Below are 22,929 nucleotides of genomic sequence, written 5' to 3'. Positions count from 1 at the left end.
ATTCTCCTGCCTCAGGCTTCTGAGTAGCTGGGACTACAGGTGCCCGCCACCACACCCAGCTAATTTTTGTATTTTTAGTAGAAATGGGGTTTCATCACGTTGGCCAGGCTGGTCTCAAACTCCTGACCCCAGGTGATCCGCCCACCTTGGCCTCCCAAAGTGCTAGGATTACAGACGTGAGCCACCATGCCAGGCCTGCAGTTACTTCATTTTCTGCTTGTTGTGATTGGTGAATTTGCTGCCTCTCAATTTCAACAATGCTTCTGAAGTTTGGGTTGCAGCCTCATTTGCAATGGTAGGGTTTTGTTTTTCTTTATCCTTTCCCTTCCCTGTGTGCTCACCCTCCCTCTCCAGCAGAGTTATTCCTGCTTCCACCAGGCTTCCGGAAACCCATCTCACAATGATGTCTATGGTCCCTTCCCATGGGCACATTGGGGACACTGCAGCCTCAGTGGCAGATTCAGAGGGAGGTTTGTTTCAGCATCCTGTGGGCTGTTGAAATCTGTCCTTTTCTCGCTGAACCAAGCACTTTGTCTAAGTCAGAGTCCCAGGCGGAGATCCCCTGCAGTTTTATTTTTTGCTTCCATTCCCGATAGTGGAGCGCCACCCCTGTTGCTGGCTTCAGGCAGGAGGCTGACTTGGTTTCTGTCTCTTGTGGAGCATTTAAATCTCATCACCCTAAAAAAGCTGAAGATTTGGTGGCTGTGTGGACCCAGTGCCCAAGTGTCCATGGCTTCAGCCATTTCCCTGCTTTCATCTCCATAGAGTTGCTCATTTTTGAGCATGGCTTCGTCTGTTTAGTTTTGCCTTATGTTTTATCTGCAATTGCTTTGGGTAAGATGCAGAAGTTTCTGTTGACTTATTAGGCTTGTTATGTATTCCATTGCAAATGACAAATTACTTTAACACTTAGTGGCTCAAAACAACAGTCATTATATACACACACACACACACACACACACACATATATATATATCTAAGGCAGAGTCTCACTCTGTCACCCAGGCTGGAGTGCAGTGTCATGACCTCGGCTCACTGTAACCTCCACCTCCCAGGTTCTAGCAATTCTCCTGTCTCAGCCTCCTAAGTAGCTGGGACTACAGGTCCTGCCACTATGCCTAGCTAATTGTTTGTGTTCTTAGTAGAGAAGGAGTTTCACCATATTGGCCAGGCTGGTCTCAAACTCCTGACCTCAAATCATCCACCGGCCTCAGCCTCCCAAAGTGTGGGATTACAGGCATGAGCCACTGTGCCCTGCCTGTATATTATATTATATGATATTCTATTCTATTATAGTCATGATGTGCTTCATTTGGGCAAGGTTCAGCTGGGTGATTCTTCTCTTCAAAGTGGAATCAACTGAGGTCACTTTTTGGATTCAGTTGGTTACACAAGTTAGTCCCGGGAGCTCAAGATGCTGGTGCTGATGGCTGGAAGGCTAGAATCCCCTGGGCCTCTTGGCCAGAGTATTTACATGAGGTCTTGGTGGTCTCAAGACTTCTTTCATGACAGCTCAGGACTGAGGTTCATGGTAACCTGTCTCAAGGCATCATTCTGATGACCAAGAGATGAAAATTGAAAGCAAATATTTTCTTAATGTCTGGGCCAGGAAAATGGCCCAATGTTGCTCGGTTAATCAATCACAAACCTCCCCATAGTCAAAGGGAGGAGTTTCAAGAAATTTGTGGCCATATGTCACCTGCTACCCTTGCTTATTATTATCCACCCCCCTCCCCCCAGGACTTTGAGATCCTTTAGGGCAGAGGCCATGTGTAATGTCACTGTTGGATCCCAAGGGTCTTCAATGACCTGGCTCAAGTGATATAGGCTTGCCACCAACTAGATCCTGTGTGTACTCCCTTCATCCCTTCTTTGAAAAAATAATAGGATTGCTGGGTCAAATGGCACATTCTTCAGTCAATTGCAACACACTACCAAGCAGCTCTCCAACTAGGTACCGCTGGTCAATGTTTATTATTATTATTATTATTATTATTATTATTTGTTTGTTTTTTTGAGAGGGAGTCTCACTCTGTCGCCCAGGCTGGACTGCAGTGGTACAATCTCTGCTCACTGCAACCTCCACCTCCCAGGTTCAAGTGATTCTCTTGCCTCAGCCTCCCAAGTAGCTGGGAGTACGGGTGCACACCACCACACCCAGCTAATTTTTGTATTTTTAGTAGAGACGAGGTTTTGCCATGTTGGCCAGGCAGGTCTCGAACTCCTGACCTCAGGTGATCCGCCCACCTCGGCTTCCCAAAGTGTTGGGATTACAGGCGTGAGCCATCGCACCCAGCCCTGCTGGTCAATTTTGAAGATTATCATTATGCTGGGACTGGTGGCTTACTCCTCTAGGCCCAGCAATTTGGGAGGCTGAAGAGGTCGAACCACTTGAGCTCAGGAATTCAAGACCAGCCCTGGCAACATGGCAAGACCCCGTCTCTACAAAAAATAGAAATAAAAAAATTAGCTAGGTGTAGTGGCACACACCGGTAGTCCCAGCTACTTGGGAGACAGAGGTGGGAGGATCGCTTGAGCCCAGAAGGTTGAGGCTCCATTGAGCCGTGATCACACTACTGCACTCCAGTCTGGGCGACATTGAGATTCTGTCTCAAAAAAAAAAAAAAGAAAGAAAGAAAGAAAAAATTATAATCATGCTGTGGCTCATGCACTCAAATACGGTGAATGCATCTCCCTCCTGTTCAGGCAATTCCAACCTCACATACAGAAAACAGAACTAGCACCTTGGATGCCAAAATAGCCTCAAGAGGGCAGGAGAGAGGGAGCAAAGGCCCACTGCAATTGGGCTGGGGCTGGGAATTCAAACTACCGGGCATGGTACAGGCAGCTCTGTGTTTGTAAAAGCTTGTCCTGTGAAGACCAGCCTGACTTTCTCCTTTGGCCTCAACATTAACACAGAACACATAATTCCAGATGGCAGAGGAGGATGTTTCTACAATTTGCAATGACATAAAGTATATTTAAATACTTCGCAATGGTATAAAGTAGAGGTTCATGGTTGAGCCTGAGAACCTATCCACCATTCATAGCTTTGTGTTTTGAAGAAAATGCCTACATACCTTGTTATTCTGTTAAAGAAAAATGTATTCAACGATATGTGTTAAAGCATGATCAGAAAGACTTTACGCAAGACCATCGTTATAGACACAGGAACCACTGCAATGAAGTCTTGCAATGGGATCGAGAGATTGGGCTTAACTCCAAACATGGCCAAGTATGTGGGCCAATGGACGGAAAATTACTAAGAGGAAGCATCAGCGGTAAGGAGGATACTGGCTAAACTGACCTAACGGGATTCTTGCTGAAGACAAGCCCGGGTAATCAGACATCACCAGGAGTGGAGGATGAGAAACCTGATCAGATATGGAGGTGATCCCACATGGAGGATGAGGGGTTCTGGCTAAACTGACTTAGGAGGGTTCTTTGCTACAACTGGATTTTACAAGGAAGTGCATAGGTGGGCTTAACAGAAGATCCAGAAGCCTGACTAAAGTTTGGCAATGCAAAGAATCTTTGTCAGTACATACCCACCTTGAAAACCAACCGTGACGGTGCAGCTAATAACATTTACTGAGCCCATTCTTTGTATCAGGCACCATTCTAGGCATGTCTTATGCATTCTCTCATTTAATCTCAGCAGTTATCCTCCAAGGCAGGTACTATGCTTATTTCTATTTTCCAGATGAGGGAACAGGCTCAGAAAAGTGAAGCTGTTTGTCCAAGGTTACACAGTGAGTGAGGGGAAGCCAAGGCTTCCATTTGTCCCCCCAAAATATCTGAATCTGAAATTCAGGATGCTAAACACCACGCTTTCTGAGATTTAATGTATTAGTATGATCAAATCTTAGGGTCAGAGGGTTAGGGACAGTCCAATTATTCAGCCATATACCCCTATGGCTAAGACAAAGCCTAATGCAGGGTGGACTTCAAATAAAGGTTTATTGAATTAATAAATGAAGGAGGCTGGGCGTGGTGGCTCACACCTGTAATCCCAGCACACTGGGAGGCCAAGGCAGGCAGATCATGAGGTCAGGAGTTTGAGACCAGTCTGGCCAACATAGTGAAACCCTGTCTCTACTAAAAATACAAAAAATTAGCCAGGTATGATGGTGTGCACCTGTAATCCCAACTACTCGGGAGGCTGAAGCAGGAGAATCGTGTGAACCCAGGAGGCGGAGGTTGCAGTGAGCTGAGATTGTGCCATTGCACTCCAGCCTGGGCGACAGTGTGAGACTCCATCTCAAAATAAATAAATAAATAAATAAATGAAGTGATATTGTCCCTGAAAGACCAACCTGAGCAACATAGTGAAATTTCATCTCTACAAAAAAAAAAAAAAATTAAGTAAGCTCAGTGGCACGAGTCTGTAGTCCCAGCTACTGGGGAAGCTGAGGCAGGAAGATGGCTTGAGCCCCAGGATTCAAGGCTTCAGTGAGCTATGATTGCGTCACTGCACTTCAGCCTGGACAACAGAGCAAGACCCTGTCTCCAAAAAACAAGGTGTAACTTAATGCAGTGAAAATTACCTCTTGTATGGATAGCTCTGCAAGGTTTTTGTTTGTTTGTTTGTTTGTTTGGAGACAGAATCTCACTCAATCACCCAGGCTGCAGTGCAGTGGCATGATCTCGGCTCACTACAACCTCTGCCTTCAGGTCAGTTCAGGTGATTCTTGTGCCTCAGCCTCCTGAGTAGCTGGAATTATAGGCACACACCAACACGCCTGGCTAATTTCTGTATTTTTTGTAGAGATAGGGTTTCACCATGGTGGTGAGGCTAGTCTCCAACGCCTGGCCTCAAGTGATTTACCTGCTGTGGCCTCCCAAATTGCTGGGATTACAGGCGTGAGCAACTGCGCCTGGCCTATTCTGCAAGTTTTGATAAACAATTTTTTTTTTTTTTGAGATGGAGTCTTACACTGTTGCCAGGCAGGAGTGCAGTGGCCCCGTCTCGGCTCACTGCAACCTCTGCCTCCCGGGTTCAAGTGATTCCCCTGCCTCAGCCTCCCGAGTAGCTGGGACTACAGGTGTACACTGCCACGCCCAGCTAATTTTTTTTTTTTTTTTGAGACGGAATCTCACTCTGTCACCTGGGCTGAAATGCAGTGGCTTGATCTCGGCTCACTGCAACCTCCGCCTCCCGGGTTCAAGCGACTCTCCTGCCTCAAGCCTCCAGAGTAGCTGAGATTACAGGCACCCGCCACTACGCCCAGCTAATGTATTGTATTTTTAGTGGAGACGGAGTTTCACCATATTGGACAGGCTGGTCTTGAACTCCTGACCTCGTGATTCGCCTGCCTCGACCTCCCAAAGTGTTGGGATTACAGGCTTGAGTCACCACGCTCGGACACTAATTTTTTGTATTTCAGTAGAGACGGGGTTTCACCATGTTAACCAGGATGGTCTCAATCTCCTGATCTCATGATCAGCCCACCTTGGCCTCCCAAAGTGCTGGGATTACAGGCATGAGCCACCGCGCCCAGCTGACAAACATTTTTTTATTTTATTAATAAAACATGTTTTATTTGAATAGTTATACACTATTTCCCCATGCCTCTAAATTTCCCCATGCCTCTTAGTACTAAATGTCTGCCCACCAATCCCCTGGCAACCACTGATCTTTTTTCTGTCCTTAACAGTTTTGCCTTTGCAAAAATGTCACATAAAGGGAATCCTGCAGTCTCTAGACATTTGAGTCTGGCATCATTCACTTTGCATAATACATTCGAGGGTCACCCATATTGTTGAGTGTATCCACTGTTCGTTGCTTTTTATTCCTGAGTAGCGTTTATTCCGGAGTAGTGTACCACAGTTTGTACCCTCCCCACTTGAGAAGCATTTGGGTTGTTTCCAGGTTTGGGTTATTACAAACAAAACTGCTCCAAATATTTCTGTTCAGGATTGGGCTTGGTGGCTCATGCCTGTAATCCCAACACTTTGGGAGGCCAAGGCGGGCAGATCACCTGAGGTCAGAAGTTCAAGACCAGCCTGGCCAACATGGTGAAATCCCATCTCTACTAAAAATACAAAAATTAGCCAGGCATAGCAGCGGGCACCTGTAATCCCAGTTACTCATGAGGCTGAGGCAGGAGAATCACTTGAACCCAGGAGGCGGAGGTTGCAGTGAGCCAAGATTGCACCACTGTACCTCCCATAGTGCTGGATTAAACTTCTGTACATGGTCTCGATCTCCTGACCTCATGATCCGCCAGTCTCAGCCTCCCAAAGTGCTGGGATTACAGGCATGAGCCACCGCGGATGTTGGGCATCTTTTCATGTGCTGAGCTGCCATGTGTGTATCTTCTTTGGTGAGGTGTATAACTATTCAAATCTTTTGCCTACTTTTTAAAAAGTGGGTCCTCTCATCATTTTTGAGTTTGAACATTCTTTATTTGGGATGCAAGTTCTTTTTTTTTTTGAGACGGAGTCTCGCTCTGTCGCCCAGGCTGGAGTGCAGTGGCCAGATCTCAGCTCACTGCAAGCTCCGCCTCCCGGGTTTACACCATTCTCCTGCCTCAGCCTCCGGAGTAGCTGGGACTACAGGCGCCCGCCACCTCGCCCGGCTAGTTTTTTGTATTTTTAGTAGAGACGGGGTTTCACTGTGTTAGCCAGGATGGTCTCGATCTCCTGACCTTGTGATCCGCCCGTCTCAGCCTCCCAAAGTGCTGGGATTACAGGCTTGAGCCACCGCACCTGGCGGGATGCAAGTTCTTTAGATCTATGCTTTGCAAATATTTTCTCCCAGACTATCGTTTGTCTTTTCATACATTCTTTTAACAATGTCTTTTAAAGAGCAGAAGTTCTTAATTTTGATAAAGTCCAGTTTATCAATTGTTTCTTTTATGAATCATGTTTTTCATGTTGTATCTAAGAACTCTTTACTTAACCTAAGGTCACAATGTGCTTTTTTTTTGAAATGGAGTCTCACTCTGTCCCCAGGGCTCACTGCAACTTCCACCTCCTGGGTTCAAGCGATTCTCCTGCCTCAGCCTCCCGAGTAGCTAGGACTACAGGAGTGCGCTGCCATGCCAGGCTCATTTTTGTATTTTTAGTAGAGATGGAGTTTCACCATGTTGGCCAGGATGGTCTTGATCGCTTGACCTCATGATCTGCCCGCCTGAGCCTCCCAAAGTGCTGGGATTACAGGCGTGAGCCACCGCGCCTGGCCTTCTCTTGTGCTTTCTTCTAAAAGTTGTAGATAGTCATAGTAGCCACCTTATAAGTGTGCTGGATTAAATGCAGAAATGTATGTAAAGCCCTTAGAACAAGGCCTGGTAAAGACTAAACAATCAGCTGAGCCTAAGATGGATATTGCCTATGTAATGTTTATAAGGAAGACCCTCAGGCCCAGCACACATTTCCTCCACACAGACGTTGTGTCCTGTCATCACAGAATGGCAGGATGCCAGAGAAGCAAAAGCCTCTACTCATATCCTCATCCAACCTGCTCCTGGAACCAGTGAAGGTCACTGAAGACATAGAGAGGCCACAGAGCTACAGGGCAGCAGGAGAGCCAGCCCCGGAAGGTGGCCCTTCCCCTGCAGGGAGCACTCCTCCATCTAGCCTCTGTTTCCATGAAACCTGGAGTTCTAGCCCAAGCTGTGATGGGCTGATGGGGACTAGGCTCTGTTTACTGAGCACCTACTGTATGCCAGGCCCTTGGGTAAGGCACTGAATAAGTTAGACAACACCTGGGCCTCGGGAGCTCACAGACTAGCAGAGGAAGAGGCCATGAACAAACGATTGCGTAATTAATTGATGGATTCAGGAAAGGGGCAACGTTCTAGGGTAGGAGGGGATGGGGACGAGGAAGTCTCAGCCGCCACCTCTGTGCCAGGCCCCTCCAGGCTGGGGGTGGGAGGGTGCGCGGGCAGAGGGACACAGATGACGTCATTGTAAGAGGCAGGGAAAAGGTGGTCCTGGGAGGTGGGGGCTGCTCTGGAGGACTCTAAGAGGGTCATTCACTCGTGGTTCATTCATTCATTTGAGAAATACTCATGCGGCGCCCACTGTGTACCAAGCACCCTCTAAGAAGGACGAACAAGTTTCCTGCCCTCTCATTATGTTTGGGGCCGACAAACCGGCAGGAAACAGCCAAACAAATCAAGCATGAAGATGGTTTCAGCAGAGTCGACGGCTCGGAGGGCGGCTGCGACCGGGGCAGGGGACCGGGGATACGGAGCAGGGCCACGGCCCGCACTTTATGCACACGCACCGCCCTCCCCCAACACTTTGCATGCAAAGAGGTCACCGCACTGGCTGCGAGCGCGCCCTGCGCCCCGGGCCGCCGCACGCGCGCCCCCGCGCCCGAGGTCGCGCGCCCGCCCAGCCCCCCGCCCGCGCCCCGTGAGCTGCGCCCGCCGCGCACGACGCCCCCTCGCGGGAGTCCTGGGCCGCCGGCCGCGCGCTCAGGGGAGGGGGCGGGGGCGCCGCGCACGCGCACGGGCCGGCGGCGCGCGCCGAGCGGGGGGCACCGCGCGGGTGCAGCCACGATGGAAGGGGGTGCGTACGGAGCGGGCAAAGCCGGGGGCGCCTTCGACCCCTACACCCTGGTCCGGCAGCCGCACACCATCCTGCGCGTCGTGTCTTGGGTAAGGACGGACTGGCCGGCGGCTCCGCCAGGCCAGGGTGGGGGTGTGGGCAAGGGCGGCGCGCCCGGACAGACCCGGACCCCACCGGGCCCCCAGCGGCGGCGCGGCGGCGCGGCGGCGGGCGAGGAGCTGTCCTGCCTGCGGGGCCCGCTGCCGCCGCTCCTCCTTCCTGGGCCCCGGGCGGGCGGGAGCCCTGGCGCTCGCGGGAGACGCCGCTCCCGGAGCCCTGGTTTCCTGGGGGCCCCCGGTTCGTGCGCCCCCTTTCCCGCCCCGATTGCTGTGACCTCCAGGCCGCCGCTATGCAGCTAAAGGCTCGGATTGTGCGCGGCCGCCAGGCCGGACTGGGGACCGCGGGGATGGAGCCGGGGTTTAAGGTGGCCTTTTTGGGGGGTGGATCAGGGCGTGGACCATCTCGCTCGGGTGCACGCCGCGTCTGCGATGGACGTTGGAGGAGGAGAGGGTAGGGAACTGGGCTCATATTGCCTAGCCTGGCCCGTGTGGAGCTATGAGTCGGGAGCTGGGTACCTCTCTTCCACCCGGGAACTGCCTCTCCTTCTCGCGTGACCTTGGGAGCCACCCAGGAAATGTTCTCGAGAAATGAGGACTTCAATTCCGAGGTGGGGAGTGTCATCTCCTTTCTCATGCCTCAGTTTCCCAATTTATAGACAAGGTGGGAGGAGCCTTCTTAAGGCCCCCTTGGGCTCTGACATTTCATGAACCGGTAACACCCCTCCCACTCAGCATGCACCTGGATGCCCATGGCAGGTGTCTGGAAGAAAGGTCTGCTCCCGCAGTGAAGAGGCCAGGGTGGTCTCCAGCCTCGCCGAGGGGCAGGGTCCTCAGTGCGGAGGGCTGAGTGGAACTCTTGTTCAGTCGGGTGGTCAGGGGGAGGATGGGTCAGAGACAGTGAGCACAGAGGGAGGAGTTCAGGTGCCTTGAGTGTCACCCCATGGAAAGAAGCCCTGCTGGGGTCTGAAGAGGGGGTTCCTGGGGCTCCCTGGGGTTGGCTGGCTGTAACCCAGAAACCCCCACTCGAGGTTCTGGCCTCTCCAGGCCTGGGGCCCATTCCTGATGGGCTCAGACTAGAAGGGCTTGGACTGGGGATGCTGGGCAGGGGCACTGTCAGGGACCCCAGGGGCTACCCCAAAGCCAACTGTGACCTCAGGGTGCTCAAGCTCCCTCGTTTCCTTGGTTTTCAGGGTCTGGTTGGTAGGATGGCTTGGGTATGTATCCCTGGCCTGCCAAGGATGACCCCATTTAAAGCCTTTTCTTCTCAAATGCCATCAGATGGGAGCTCTTTTAGGGCAGGAAAGCCTAATTCCTTTAGCCTTTATGTCAGCACCTGCACAGAACCCGGCACCCCAGCACATCTGCGAGTGTTTGTGGCTCTGAATTCATTCATCTGTGCCAGTCTCCTGCTCCCCAGATGCCCGACAGACACTTATCAAAGGTGGGAGCCCTGGGGGCACCTGCTGGATCAGGCGGGTGGGCTGTGTTCACTGCTTCAGTCTGCCTGCCCCTGGGCCTCTGGCCTGGAAGGGCGAAGCCGCTGGCTTTGTGAGGGGGCGTGGGCATTCTGTCTGTTTGGGTCATTTCTGCCTGTGATACCTTCATTTAGCAAAGCTTTATTGAATCTGCTGGGCCCTGAGGGAAGGCAGCGTGACTCAGAAGCAGCCCTTGTTCTCAGGAAGCCACAGTCACACTGGGGAGTGAGCCAGGTGCCCCTAGGCAGAGGCCACAAGAGCCAGGAGAGGGGTCTTCCTGCTGTGGAATCAAATTTCATAGTGAAGGTGATGTCAGATTGGGCCTGGTGGGATGAGAGTTTACACGTGTGCACATCCAGGGGCGAGGACGTGAAAAGCAGGAGGAAGGATCAGCCCCTCTGAACATCCGTGGGGTGCAAGACCACACATAGCCACCCAGCTGGTTCCCCAACACTAGAGGAAGCTGAGACTCAGCAAGCCCAAGTGCCTGGCCCAAGGTCACTAAGCATGTCAGTGGCAGATGAGCATTTGAGCCTAGGTCTTCCTGTCTCCAAAGTGTAGTTCTCCCCCTGGGACAGGGAAGAGTCCAGAATCCTGTAGTGTCAGGATTGGAAAGGACACAAAGGTCACTTGGGCCAACCAATGCTCAAACAACGCTGCAACCTCCCAGCCCCGCTCACACACGTGGATACAAGGCACTCACTATTTTTGTCGAACCAAGAGGTGTCTGATATAGGCTGATTGACACCTTTAAAAGTAGCTTTTTGGGCCGGGCGCGGTGGCTCAAGCCTGTAATCCCAGCACTTTGGGAGGCCGAGACGGGCGGATCACGAGGTCAGGAGATCGAGACCATCCTGGCTAACACGGTGAAACCCTGTCTCTACTAAAAAAAATACAAAAACTAGCCGGGCGAGGTGGCGGGCGCCTGTAGTCCCAGCTACTCGGGAGGCTGAGGCAGGAGAATGGCGTAAACCTGGGAGACGGAGCTTGCAGTGAGCTGAGATCCGGCCACTGCACTCCAGTCCCGGCGACAGAGCGAGACTCCGCCTCAAAAAAAAAAAAAAAAAAAAAAAAGTAGCTTTTTTTCCTGATCAAAGTAACACCTGCCAATTATTGGAAAGTCTAAAATTCACGTGTGATGGTTGCACGGTAGGAATGTACTTAACACCACTGAAATGGTGAAGATGGCAAATTGTATGTTACGTGTATTTTCCCACAACAGGAAAAGTTTGGTGGGGGGTGGTAATCACATGATACCACCACTTAGGGAGGGCTGCAGTGAATATCGGGCTGTTTCCTTCTGGTCTTTTCAAAACTGTTTGGTGTGCTGAGCCATTTAAACGCATCAGGAGCTGCGGGGGATGCAGCTGGTGCCTGCTCTTGGGCCTCACAACACAGGGCAGAGCAAGTGAAGCCTGACCTCCAGGACTAGGGTGACCCGTTTATCCTGGCGTGCTGGAACTTCCTGGCTTTAGCATTCCGAGAGGCCCTCAATCCAGACAAACAGGGACAATTAGTCACCCTGTCCAGGACTCCTGGAAAACCCAGACCTCTACCACAGCCCTGGAGGGGCCCTACCAGTATGTGCATGTGGACCTGTGATTTTTTTTTTTCTTCTTTTGAGACGGAGTCTTGCTCTGTCCTCCAGGCTGGAGTGCAATGGTTTGATCTCGGCTCATTACAACCTCCACCTCCCAGGCTCAAGCAACTCTCCTGCCTCAGCCTCCCAAGTAGCTGGGATTACAGGCACACACCACCACGCCCGGCTAATTTTTGTATTTTTAGTAGAGATGGGGTTTCACCATGTTGGCCAGGCTAGTTTCGAACTCCTGACCTCAGGTGATCCACCCGCCTTGGCCTCCCAACATGCTGGAATTATAGGCGTGAGCCACCACACCCTGCCTAGACCTGGGATTTTTGTAAAACTTGTAAGAGAAAGATTTTTTTTTTTCTTCTGCTTTTCCGAAAGAGGGCCTCCAAATCATGTAAGCTTCAGGACCTCACCGACCTGGACCTACCCTGGAACCCAAGCCCTCCCAGTCCCTGGGTCAGCCTGCGCAGAAGCAGGGCCTCCAGGACCTGGCTTGTCTCTTTAATTTTTTTAGAGACAGGATCTTGCTGTGTTGCCCAGGCTGGTCTCAGACTCCTGGGCTCAAGTGATCCTCCCACCTCAGCCTTCTGAGTAGCTGGGATGATGAGGCGAGGTGAGGCGTGGGCCACTGCATCCGGCATGGCTTGTCTTTCGACTAAGGCTTTCTCACCTCTTGGTGTCATCGCCCCGGTGGCAGATTAGCTGCCACTCCTGGCACCCCCAGGCCACAGCTGTGACCTTCAGTAAGCGTCCCCTCCCCACCGTCTGTGCCTCAGTCTTCCCACCCGAACTGGTCTGGGCTGGGTCAGAAGTGCCTGATCTGTTGCGCTGTGACTGCAGCCTGTCAGTGACTCATTTCTTTGTTCTCAAGCCAGATGGGAAAAAAAGGAGTTACAGCAAGGAGCTAAACTGATTTAATAGAAAGGACCACCTTTTATTTGGAGTTTATATTCTTTTTTGCAGGGGGCTAAAATGGACTATAGGGAATGAATATCAGTGCTGGTAGATGAGTTTTTTGTTTGTGTTTGTGTTTTTGTTTTGAGGTGGAGTCTTTCTGTGTCGCCCAGGCTTTGGCTCACTGCAACCTCTGCCTCCCGGTTTCAAGTGATTCTCCTGCCTCAGCCTCCTGAGTAGCTGCGATTACAGGCACCTGCCACCACGCCCAGCTACTTTTTTTATTTTTAGTAGAGACAGGGTTTCGCCATCTTGGCCAGGCTGGTCTCAAACTCCTGACCTAGTGATCCACCTGCCTCAGCCTCCCGAAGTGCTGGGATTCCAGGCAGGAGCCACCGCGCCCAGTCGATGTTTCTTTAATTCTCCATTTTGACAAAATGAAAATGATAAAATGTTTGAAATGTTGCCATTTTCAGGGTTCATTTTTTAAGGGCTTTGGCTGTAATACCACATGGTTCTGTAAGTGAAGTGGGTATCTTCCCCCCTGTTTTACAGATGACAGAATTATGGCTTAGCCTGGAGAAGTGACTTGTGGTAGCTCAAGGCCTGGGCTTGTCAGAGCCTTGGTTTGAACCTGGCCTACCGGGTTCCATGTTCTAAGTACTCCCTGTGGCTTCCCTGCCTGGATCTCCATGACACCAAGGGGTGGCCTGAGGGAGGCGGCTTTATACCCCTGGTTTTATCCACCCCCCCCACCCCACCCCCCATCATCCCAAATGAACACTGAATTTAAAAAGCTGAACTTGGCCAGGTGAGGTGCCTCACGCTTATAATCCCAGCACTTTGGGAGGCCAAGGCGGGCGGACCACTTGAGATGGAGAGAGGGGCTATGAGCAGATCAAGGGTGTTTTGGAAGCTTGTGCAGAAACTTGGTTTGGAGAGGGCTCTGTGGCTGGAAATGTATGGTCACGTCCAGCCTGTCCTCTCCCAGTACCGGGCACAGCCTTGTCACCTAGACAGGAAGGTGGACCCGTGGCCCTCATTTGGCATTTATTGCTGACCACCCTGGAGTGTTTCTCGCCTCTTCACCTCCTGTGGCGGGCTCCTCTGCTGCTTCTTCTCTCTCAGGTCTAGGACAGGGTCAGCTGCAAGGAGACCCCCAGGAGGTGATAGATTTCTGCTATGTCTTGGGCACTTCCTCATGTCCAGGGACAGCCCAGGGGCAGCCTAGAGAGCCTGAGAAAGCCTGGGGCATCAGGAGCAGGGCCATCAGAGTGGGACCTTGGGAAATCCCTACCTCTTTCAGCCTCAGTTGCCTCATCTGTAACATGGGATTGAAGGGCCTGGGTTTGGGGAGGCTGCGAGGGCTTATGAAAATTCTAATTTTGGCCGGATGTGGTGGCTCATGCCTGTAATCCCAGCACTTTGGGAGGCGGAGGCAGGTGGATCACCTGAGGTCAGGAGTTCAACACCAGCCTGGCCAACATGGTAAAACCCTGTCTCTACTAAAAATACAAAAAATTAGCCAGGCGTGGTGGCGCACGCCTGTAGTCCTAGCTACTTGGGAGGCTGAGGCACGAGAATCACTTAAGCCCTAGAGGCGGAAGTTGCAGTGAGTCGAGAACATGCCATTGCACTCCAGCCTGGGCTAAAAGAGTGAAACTCCATTTCAAAATAAATAAATAAATAAATAAAAATAAAGGAAAAGAAAATGCAAGTTTTTTTTGGTTTGTGTTTTTTTTTTTCAGATTGGAGTGCAGTGGCACAATCTTAGCTCACTGCAGCCTCTGCCTCCCAAGTTCAAGCAATTCTCCTGCCTCAGACTCCAGGGTAGATGGAATTACAGGCGTGTGCCACTGCACTGGACTAATTTTTGTATTTTTAGTAGAGACAGGGTTTCATCATGTTGGCCAGGCTGGTCTCGAACTCCTGACCTTAAGTGATCCGCCTGCCCCAGCCTCCCAAAGTGCTGGGGTTACAGGTGTGAGCCACCTCACCTGGCCTGAACGCAAGTTTAAAAGGCCTGCCATACATCTGCTGTGGAGGGTTTTGTTATCCCCTCCTTAGATGAGAAGCTGAGGCCCAGAAAGGTTAATTGGAGTCGCTGGGATCGGAACCCATAGCCCCTGCTCCAGGGAATCCCCAGCCCTGTGGGGAGTCCCACATGAGCAGCGCGTGCAAAGCTGTTGGGCGGGCCTGAGCCCCAGAGAGAAAAAACAGAGGCTGGGAGAGGAAGGGAAGAGAGGAGGAGAAGCCAGGAGAGGGAGGGAGGGAGGAAGGGAGAGGCAGATGGCAGGGCTGTTGGAGGGAGCCACACTTGGCACCCAGACCGGAAGAACCAGCTGTCAGGTGGGAGGGGAGGCAGAGCAGGCGCTGGGGAGTGCCTTGGCCTGGAGACCTGAGGCTGCGTTCTGCACCCTCTCTGCCTGTGATTGGCCGTGTGACTGGAGCAAGAGGCCGATGCTGTCCTGGCCTGAGTTTACCCATCTGTCAAATGGGAAAGGGATAGTTGGATTGCTCTGGTGGTTCCCAACCTTTCCACCCTTGAAGAACCTCACTCTTGCTCCTAGTGGACTCCAGGTTGGGAACTTTGGATTGGTCAGTCTTTAGAGAAGTGATGTTGGGGCCAGGCGCGGTGGCTCAAGCTTGTAATCCCAGCACTTTGGGAGGCCAAGGCGGTTGACTCACTTGACATCAGGAGTTTGAGACCAGCCTGGCCAACATGGTGAAACCCTGCCTTTACTAAAAATACAAAAATTAGCCGGGTGTGGTGGTGCCTAGGATTATGCTTGTAATCCTAGCTACTCTGGAGACTGAGGCACGAGAATCACTTGAACCGCGAGGTGGAGGTTGCAGTGAGCTGAGATCCTGCCACTGCTTTCCAGCCAGGGCAACAGAGTGAGACTCTGTTTCAAAAAAAAAAAAAAAATGGCCGGGCGCGGTGGCTCAAGCCTGTAATCCCAGCACTTTGGGAGGCCGAGACGGGCGGATCATGAGGTCAGGAGATCGAGACCATCCTGGCTAATATGGTGAAACCCCGTCTCTACTAAAAAATACAAAAAACTAGCCGGGCGACGAGGCGGGCGCCTGTAGTCCCAGCTACTCGGGAGGCTGAGACAGGAGAATGGCGTGAACCCGGGAGGCGGAGCTTGCAGTGAGCTGAGAGCCGGCCACTGCACTCCAGCCTGGGCGGCAGAGCAAGACTCCGTCTCAAAAAAAAAAAAAAAAAAAGTATTGTTTGGGGCCATCCCCTCATGCTTTGGGGGGGCCTGCAGCAGAGGGGAGCCTGGGCCCCAGGTCTATCCATGGGAGCAGAGCAGACGGCGTCAGCTGGAGCCTGGAAGGGCAGTGATGCCCTGTGTTTTGGGAGAACCTTCCCTTCCAGGGATGGAGATTTGCTCAGCTCTCCGCTGCTGGTGGAGCAGGGGCCAGGTGAAGGGGACTGGGAGGGAGGGGTGGCTGTGTAGCTGGGACAGCCCCAAGCTGTCCGACCCAAGCTGCAATCATGCAGGAACTTTAACAAGCTGGGGCTCCTCCAGTACCTCACAGTCCAGGGGGCAAGAGTTCCTGAGCCTTCAGCCCCTTCCAGAATGTCCCTGACACCTTTTGTAAATTGCACTGTTACCTGGCCTCCCCCAGACCCTGCTTCCTGCAGCCTGCTCAGTGGGGGCCGCTTTATCCCTCAGACCCTCCCTCTGCTGGGCCTAGAGGTCAACAGGGTCCTTCTGGGTCCTGAGGCCACTTCCAGGCCGTTGTCCCCCAGCTTTGAATCTCACACCAGCACTGGGTCGCCCACTCCCCTTCCTGATGAGCCGGCTCCAGGCCACTTTGCCCGTTCTTCAAAGATGCCTACCCAGGCCGGGCGCGGTGGCTCACGCCTGTAATCCCAGCACTTTGGGAGGCCGACGCGGGTGGATCACGAGGTCAGGAGATCGAGACCATCCTGGCTAACACAGTGAAACCCTGTCTCTACCAAAAAAAAAATACAAAAAAATTAGCCAGGCATGGTGGCGGGCGCCTGTAGTCCCAGCTACTCGGGTAGCTGAGGCAGGAGAATGGCGTGAACCCAGGAGGTAGAGCTTGCAGTGAGCCAAGATCGCACCACTGCACTCCAGCCTGCGCGACAAAGCAAGACTCTGTTTCAAAAAAAATAAAATAAAATAAAAATAAAAAGATGCCCACCCTAGCTCAGTGTCAGCCCTCTCCAGCACTACTCCTGCTCCAGTCCTGGTCATTGGAGTGTTTATTTCTGTGACCCTTCCCACACCCTTGCCTCCTCTCCCTGCTTGGTCTTGTCCACCAGCCTCAGCCACTGTCACAAGCTGGACCCTAGCTAGGCCTGGCCTTGCCTTCCCAGTAGCCTCTCGCACTTCCTGATCCTTCTTCCAGGCGTCTCCTCCAACCCTCCTACCTTTCCACCTCCCTCTCCCTCCCCTGATCCTAGGTCCTTGGGCCTGGGGCCTCTGAACCGCTGATCTTCCCCCGTGCACTGGCCCTCACCACCCCTTGGTCCCTGCTGTCCCTCTTCCCACCTCCTGGTGGCCACGTGCTGCAGCTCCAGCCCTTCTGTGCATCACACTCACCTGGCACAGCTCTGGTTAAATTCAGTCCTAGGCGTCTTCACACCTGCCCACCTCCTCCTAGACTATCTCCCCTGTTCTGGTGGCCTAGGCCAGTCTGGCTGCAGCCTAGTGAGCCTGTTTCTCTCACCTACTCGTGGACACACATCCATCAATTCTCTCTCCCTCTTTCTCTCCTCCACCCTCAGTTTCGCCCTCTCTACTCTTGGCTCTTCCGCATCAGCTTGCAAATGTGCGTGATTCCCCATCTCAGGAAGACACTCCCTCACCCATTTCTCTGGTCCTTCAGAAGAGTTGTCACCATCTCCAGGTTTTCTTCTGCAGTCTCCCACACGCACTCCCCACGGGCTCTCTCTCCCCTCCTCGCCATCTTCTCAGGCTCATTCCTGACCTTCACATTGCCAATCTCACGGCCGACTGTTATTGATGGATCTCTCAGCAGCATCTGGCAGCCGTGAGGGGTTTATGCATCCTCCCTTGAATCCAAACAGCCGCAGAATGTGGACACCCTCACCCCGCTTGTCCTCTCTTTAATATACATGCTGAGCACGGGCCAGATGAGGTGCCTGGTCTGCAGGGAGGGCTGACAGTCTAGTGGAGGGAAATGTGACAGAAACCTGTTAAAATATGGAGATGAGCACAGACCCTTAGAGAGGGACAGGCAGGTGACACCAGCCTTGAGTCAGCGTTGAGAGGGCAGGAGCCAGCCAGGCAGAGAAGGGGGAAGGAGGAATAGCGAGGGCAAAGGCTGAAAGGCCTGGCAGAGCAGGGACAAGGCTGTCGCCCCTGCTGGGGTATATGCTTGGAGGGCAAGAACTGCATCTGTCATAGCCCCAGGGCTAGGTTGGTTCCAGGCATCTCCTAAGGGCCCCACCTATGAATGGTTGAGGTGGGAACTGCACTGGTCAGTCTTCCTCCTAGCCACTGTTCTCCTTCAGGTGTCCCAACTGGCCTTTAGGGCCCTGCCTCCCCGTGAAGCCTTCCTGGATTCTCCCACGCTTGCGCTCCCCTCCCTGCTTCCCTTGGGCTCTGTGGGGATGACTGACAGAAATCTCAAACCAGGGAGCCTTCCCCTTCTGTGCCTTTCTTCGCTAGAAGGTGAGGCAGGGCCTGGGACCAGATTATTTCCCTGCTGACCTGGAATTTGCACAGCAGGAGAGAAACCAAAGAACATCAGGCATGCAGGGACGGGCAGGGCGGAGGCAGGCACTGGGATGAGGAAAAGCAGACAGAACTGGATGGGTTAATCCTGCCCTTTTTTTTTTCTTTTTTTTTTTTTTTTTTTTGAGACAAAGTCTCACTCTGTTCCCTAGGCTGGTCTCAAACTCCTGGGTTCAAGTGATCCTCCTGCCTCGGCCTCCTGCATAGCTGGGATTACAGTCATGAGCCACCGTGCCCAGCCAATTTCCCCCTTTTTCATGAGGCGCTAAGGCCCCCTTGAGGTTACTCAGCCAGAGGAGAGGAACATGGGGCATTCTGGAAAGAGGGAAGGCCGGGCAGATCACCCAGGCCCAGCCTCAGCACCTTGGGGAGTCAGGGGGCTTCTCACTCAGGCCCTGCCCAGCAGAGCCCACTCCACCCCCACCATCGAGCACTCCGAGGGGACAGCTTGCAGAGATTATGCCTAATCCCCAGCGGGTCACTTCCAAGGCTGCACAACCCGCTGTGAGGCAGGGGTGGAGGAGGGGCCCGGAGCCCCACCTTCCCCACCCCCACCTATTCCCCCGGGCGAGGCTCTTCAGGAAGCCAAGGGGCTGCTCAACACCCATCATGTGTCCGTGCGGCTGAAGCCGTTTTCCTCACATGACCCTGCGGGGAGGCAAGGCCCCGTTCCTCTGAAGGGGGGCCCTTGGCAATCTGACTCATTTCTCAAAGCATGACCACTCCTTTCTTCCCTCAGCCTTTCCCAGGAGGCAGGATGGATGCCTGCACCAGGACAAGGGCAGGAAGGCTGGGTTCAGCTTGTAGGGAGAAGACTCGGCAGCCCCCTTTCCAGGGAGTGAGCTCCCTGTGCACAGGGGTGTGCAAGCGGAGGTGCCAGCCAAGGATGCTGAGGAGGGGATAATTCTCCTGCCCCCCATGTGCCGCCTGGGCCTCTCAATCAGAACTCCCCTCGAAGCCTTTCCTGACCCTCCCCCTGGGTCTGGGGGAGAGACATACACCCAACCACTGAACCACCAAATAGCAGAGAAGTTACATAGTGATGTTACCGAGAACATTCAGGCACTGGAGAATACTTGAGATCTGGAGTCTGGTCTGGAAGGCTTCTCTAGGGAGGTATCTTTTGCATTGTAGATGTGGATGTTGAGGAGCCAGCTGAGGGAAGATCTGGACAAATACAGGCATCCCAGGCAGAGGAAAGAGCCGAGTGTGAAGGCCCTGAAGCAGGAATGAACTCAGGAGGGCTTGGGAGGGAAGTATTGGGAAGCTTCAGAGGCAGGCGGGAGCCCTGGGGTGTGCTGGGAGAAGGTCTTTACCTGGGCAGGGGGCGGTGGGTGAGCATCGATCCAAGATTCTAGAGCTGGAGGGTGACATGTCCTGACCTGGGTTTAAGGGGATTGTCTGGCTGCTATGAGGGGACAGAGTGTGGGAGTGCAAGTGGACATATGGGCTGCTGTCATTGCCTGGAGAGGGGTGACAGTGGCCTGCCCCCGGGTGGAGGGACTTGACAGTTTTGGGAGGACGCTGAAGCAGCTGGCCCGAATGTCAGACTGGTTGGAGGGGTCGAGTATGAGCCCAGGACTAGGGCCCAGCAGCTGGTGCTGAGGAGGCCGAGAGAGCCTGGGGCACTGGAGGAAGGACTTGTGGCCCAAGCAGGGGGACCTCAGGGCCGTTCTAGGGTGATGGACTTTATCTTCAGCCTGCAGAAGGACTGTTGAAGTTTGGAATGGGTGAGATCCCTCTGGCTGCTGCCTGGGGACTGCCTGAAGGAGGCTGGAGAGGAGGCTGTGGTGGTGTCAGCACCTGGGCATAGGCAGGGGCCAGCTGCCTGGCTGCCTGTGCCGCAGGGCAGGGACCAGGGCTCCCCCGAGCCTCCCAGCTCAGGGATGTTCCTGCGCAGGGCAAAGTAGACAGTTCCATTTGGAGCTGGGAGGACAGAGTGCCATGGGCTCCAGATGTCATCTCTCTGCAGCTTATCTGGGGAAAGCCAGCATTTGTCTAAAGACGTTTAAAACCAGGCCTCTAGGAGGTTCCTGGCAACGTAACAGTGATCTCAGCCACCCCCATGCTGGCTGGGCACAGCTTGCCCTGAACCTTCGTTAGCCGACGCCCTGCAGTGGGTCCTAGGCACACCCTGGGTGGTCTGTCTGCAGAGGGGCGATACCATCTCCCCTCAAGTAAAGTGAGCCCAGTGTCCTTTTGCACTGCAGGACACAGGGCTCAGGACCAGCAGGTGTGCCTCCTTGGTCTCATGTTGACCTTAGAATTTGGGATTCTGGAATTCGATCCTTCATGGGTAGGCAGCTGGACACAGAGGTCGTAGGTGAGCTGGAGGAGCAGGCCCGGATGTGAGGCAGGCTCCCCATTTACCTGCTGTGGGCCAGCCAGAGGCAGGGCCTCTCTGAGCCTTAGCCTCCCTGACTGTGAAATGCTCTAAGTATAAGACTGCTTTGTGGGGATGATTTCAGGTTTGTTTTTTCTTTGCAGATTTTTATGAGGATTAAAAGAGATGATTTAGGTGCCGTCTTCCACTGGCGTCAGCTCCGAGGAGGCTGTGGGCTGGTTCAGAGTCACAGGGTGGAGACAGACTTGTAAATTGGTCCTGGTCAGGAGCCCCCAAGGCTCAGGGTAGAAAAGAGTGACTGGAAAGTGGGGTGTCCCTGCAGGTGTCTGGGAGTCACTATATCCCAGCAGCGTTCAGAGGGCAAAGAGGAGTTCACTCCCATTGAAGATGGGGAAGGTAGGAAGGCAGCTGCAGAGTTGTCAGACAGCCTGAGGACACCACCCACCCTCAGCCCTCTGGGGTGGCTACATAGGGTGGGAAGGGGGACAGATGAGACCAGGGTAGACCACAAAGGGCTTGGTGCTTCTGGGGTCTCTGTTTCAGTGTGTCTCTGAATCCAGCAGCCAAGGATCCTGAAATCCAAGATTCTGAGATTCCTTCTGATTTGTTTTTCTGAGTTTGACATAGATCTCCACCAAGCGCCATCTGGAATCTGTTTTTAAAAAAGACTCAGGATTTGATTTTAAAGAGGGCGGAAAAAAACCAAAGAGGCTTGGCAGGTTTACCTTGGTGCCTTTTTTTAGCGTTTGCTTTAGCTCGAGGGAAGCTTGTTTTCCCTCTGCTTACTGGTGACCTGGGTCCTCCCTTGACCATCACCCTCCGTCCTCTCCTGTTTCTGGGAGAGGCTCTGCCTCTGAAGACCTGTCTCCTTTCCCTGCAGCAGATCCACTTGTTGAATGAATTTCCCCCGGTGCCTCGGCTGCTGTGGCCAGTGTGGAATTTCATTCTGGTTTCATTTCCGGTTCTCCAGTGGCTCCTTGCGGCTGCTCTGTGTGCTCCTTGCTGTCCCTGCAGATCTGGCCTTAGCAAGTGACCCAGGGATGCTGCCTGGCACAGGGCACCAGCTTTGGATCCAGAAAGACTCAGGTTCAAGCCTCAACTCCACTCCTGCCCAGTTGTGAGAACTTGTAAATTGGTCCTGGGTTTAAGGGGATTGTCTGGCTGCTATGAGGGGACAGAGTGTGGGAGTGCAAGTGGACATATGGGCTGCTGTCATTGCCTGGAGAGGGGTGACAGTGGCCTGCCCCCGGGTGGAGGGACTTGACAGTTTTGGGAGGAGGCTGAAGCAGCTGGCCCGAATGTCAGACTGATTCTTCTCAAACCTAAGTCACATCAAGTCACTCAGCTGCTCTTCAGCCTGCAGTGTCTCCTGAACTCACCTGTCGAGGCCAGCCCATCTTCCTCGCCAGCCTCGCCTCTTGGTGTCTCCCTCACTTGCTCAGCTCCCACCATGCGGGCCTCTGTGCCGCTCCTGAACACACCCAGCTTATTCGCACCCAGGGCCTTGGCACCTGTGACTGCTTATTCCCTGGGCTCAGGTCCCTCACTGAGTTGGGCTTCTGCTCAAAGGTCGCTGCATCAGAGACCTCCCTGGACCACCAGTCCGCCTCCTCTTGCTCTGCTTCGTTCTTCGTGACGCTTGTCTCCCTCGATGAGAACAGGGACCTCACACATCTTGTTCCCAACTGTGTCCTCAGCCTCTTGCACAGGTCTGGTACCTACTAGGTGCTCAGGAAATGTCGGGTGAACGAACGGCTGATGTCAAGCCCCAGAATAGGCCTCCCAGGCCCCAGGGCAGGGCAGGCAGCTCACTCACTCCACTCCAGCAAACAAACAGCAAAATAGGTTGTAGCTCAGCCAGTAGCATGTGGTAGGGACAGTCAGTCTTCCAGGGAGGAAAACAGAAAGGGGCCTGGGGCATGCAAAGGTGGGGAGGCAGGTGGTAGGGGGAGTGGAAGGAGGTGAGACCCCAGGAGTTGTGGGCAGGGCCAGTGCATGAAGGGCCTTGACCCCATCCCTAAAAGCTTGGGTTGTAGGCCGTGTGAGGTGGCTCACGCCTGTAATCCTAGCACTTTGGGAGGCCGAGGCGGGCGAATCACCTGAGATCAGGAGTTCAAGACCAGCCTGGCCAACATGGCACAACCCTGTCTCTACTAAAAATACAAAAATTAGCTGGGTATGGTGACGCGTGCCTGTAATCCCAGCTACTTGAGAGGCTGAGGCAGGAGAATGGCTCGAACCCGGGAGGCAAAGGTTGCAGTGAGCC

General features: G+C 53.3%; 1 protein-coding gene across 4 annotated transcripts in view; it reads left to right on the top strand.

Moving 5' to 3' along the window:
* Positions 1-8,398: 8,398 nt before the first annotated feature.
* The window catches only part of SYNGR1 (synaptogyrin 1), a 32,731-nt gene continuing 18,200 nt past the window's right edge, over positions 8,399-22,929 (top strand). The window contains exon 1 of one of the 4 annotated variants that reach the window (XM_033233906.1): positions 8,399-8,609. In XM_033233906.1, the coding sequence (XP_033089797.1) occupies positions 8,511-8,609 (99 nt within the window). In that variant the 5' untranslated portion in view covers positions 8,399-8,510. The remainder of the gene's footprint in view (positions 8,610-22,929) is intronic. The other 3 variants (XM_033233907.1, XM_033233908.1, XM_033233909.1) reach the window with 3 other exon arrangements.

Source organism: Trachypithecus francoisi, unplaced genomic scaffold (assembly GCF_009764315.1).
Source record: "Trachypithecus francoisi isolate TF-2019V2 unplaced genomic scaffold, Tfra_2.0 Lachesis_group14, whole genome shotgun sequence".
Classification (NCBI taxonomy): Eukaryota; Metazoa; Chordata; class Mammalia; order Primates; family Cercopithecidae; genus Trachypithecus; species Trachypithecus francoisi.
The sequence above is the reverse complement of the archived record's forward strand: the minus strand, read 5'-3'. Positions and strand labels throughout refer to the sequence as shown.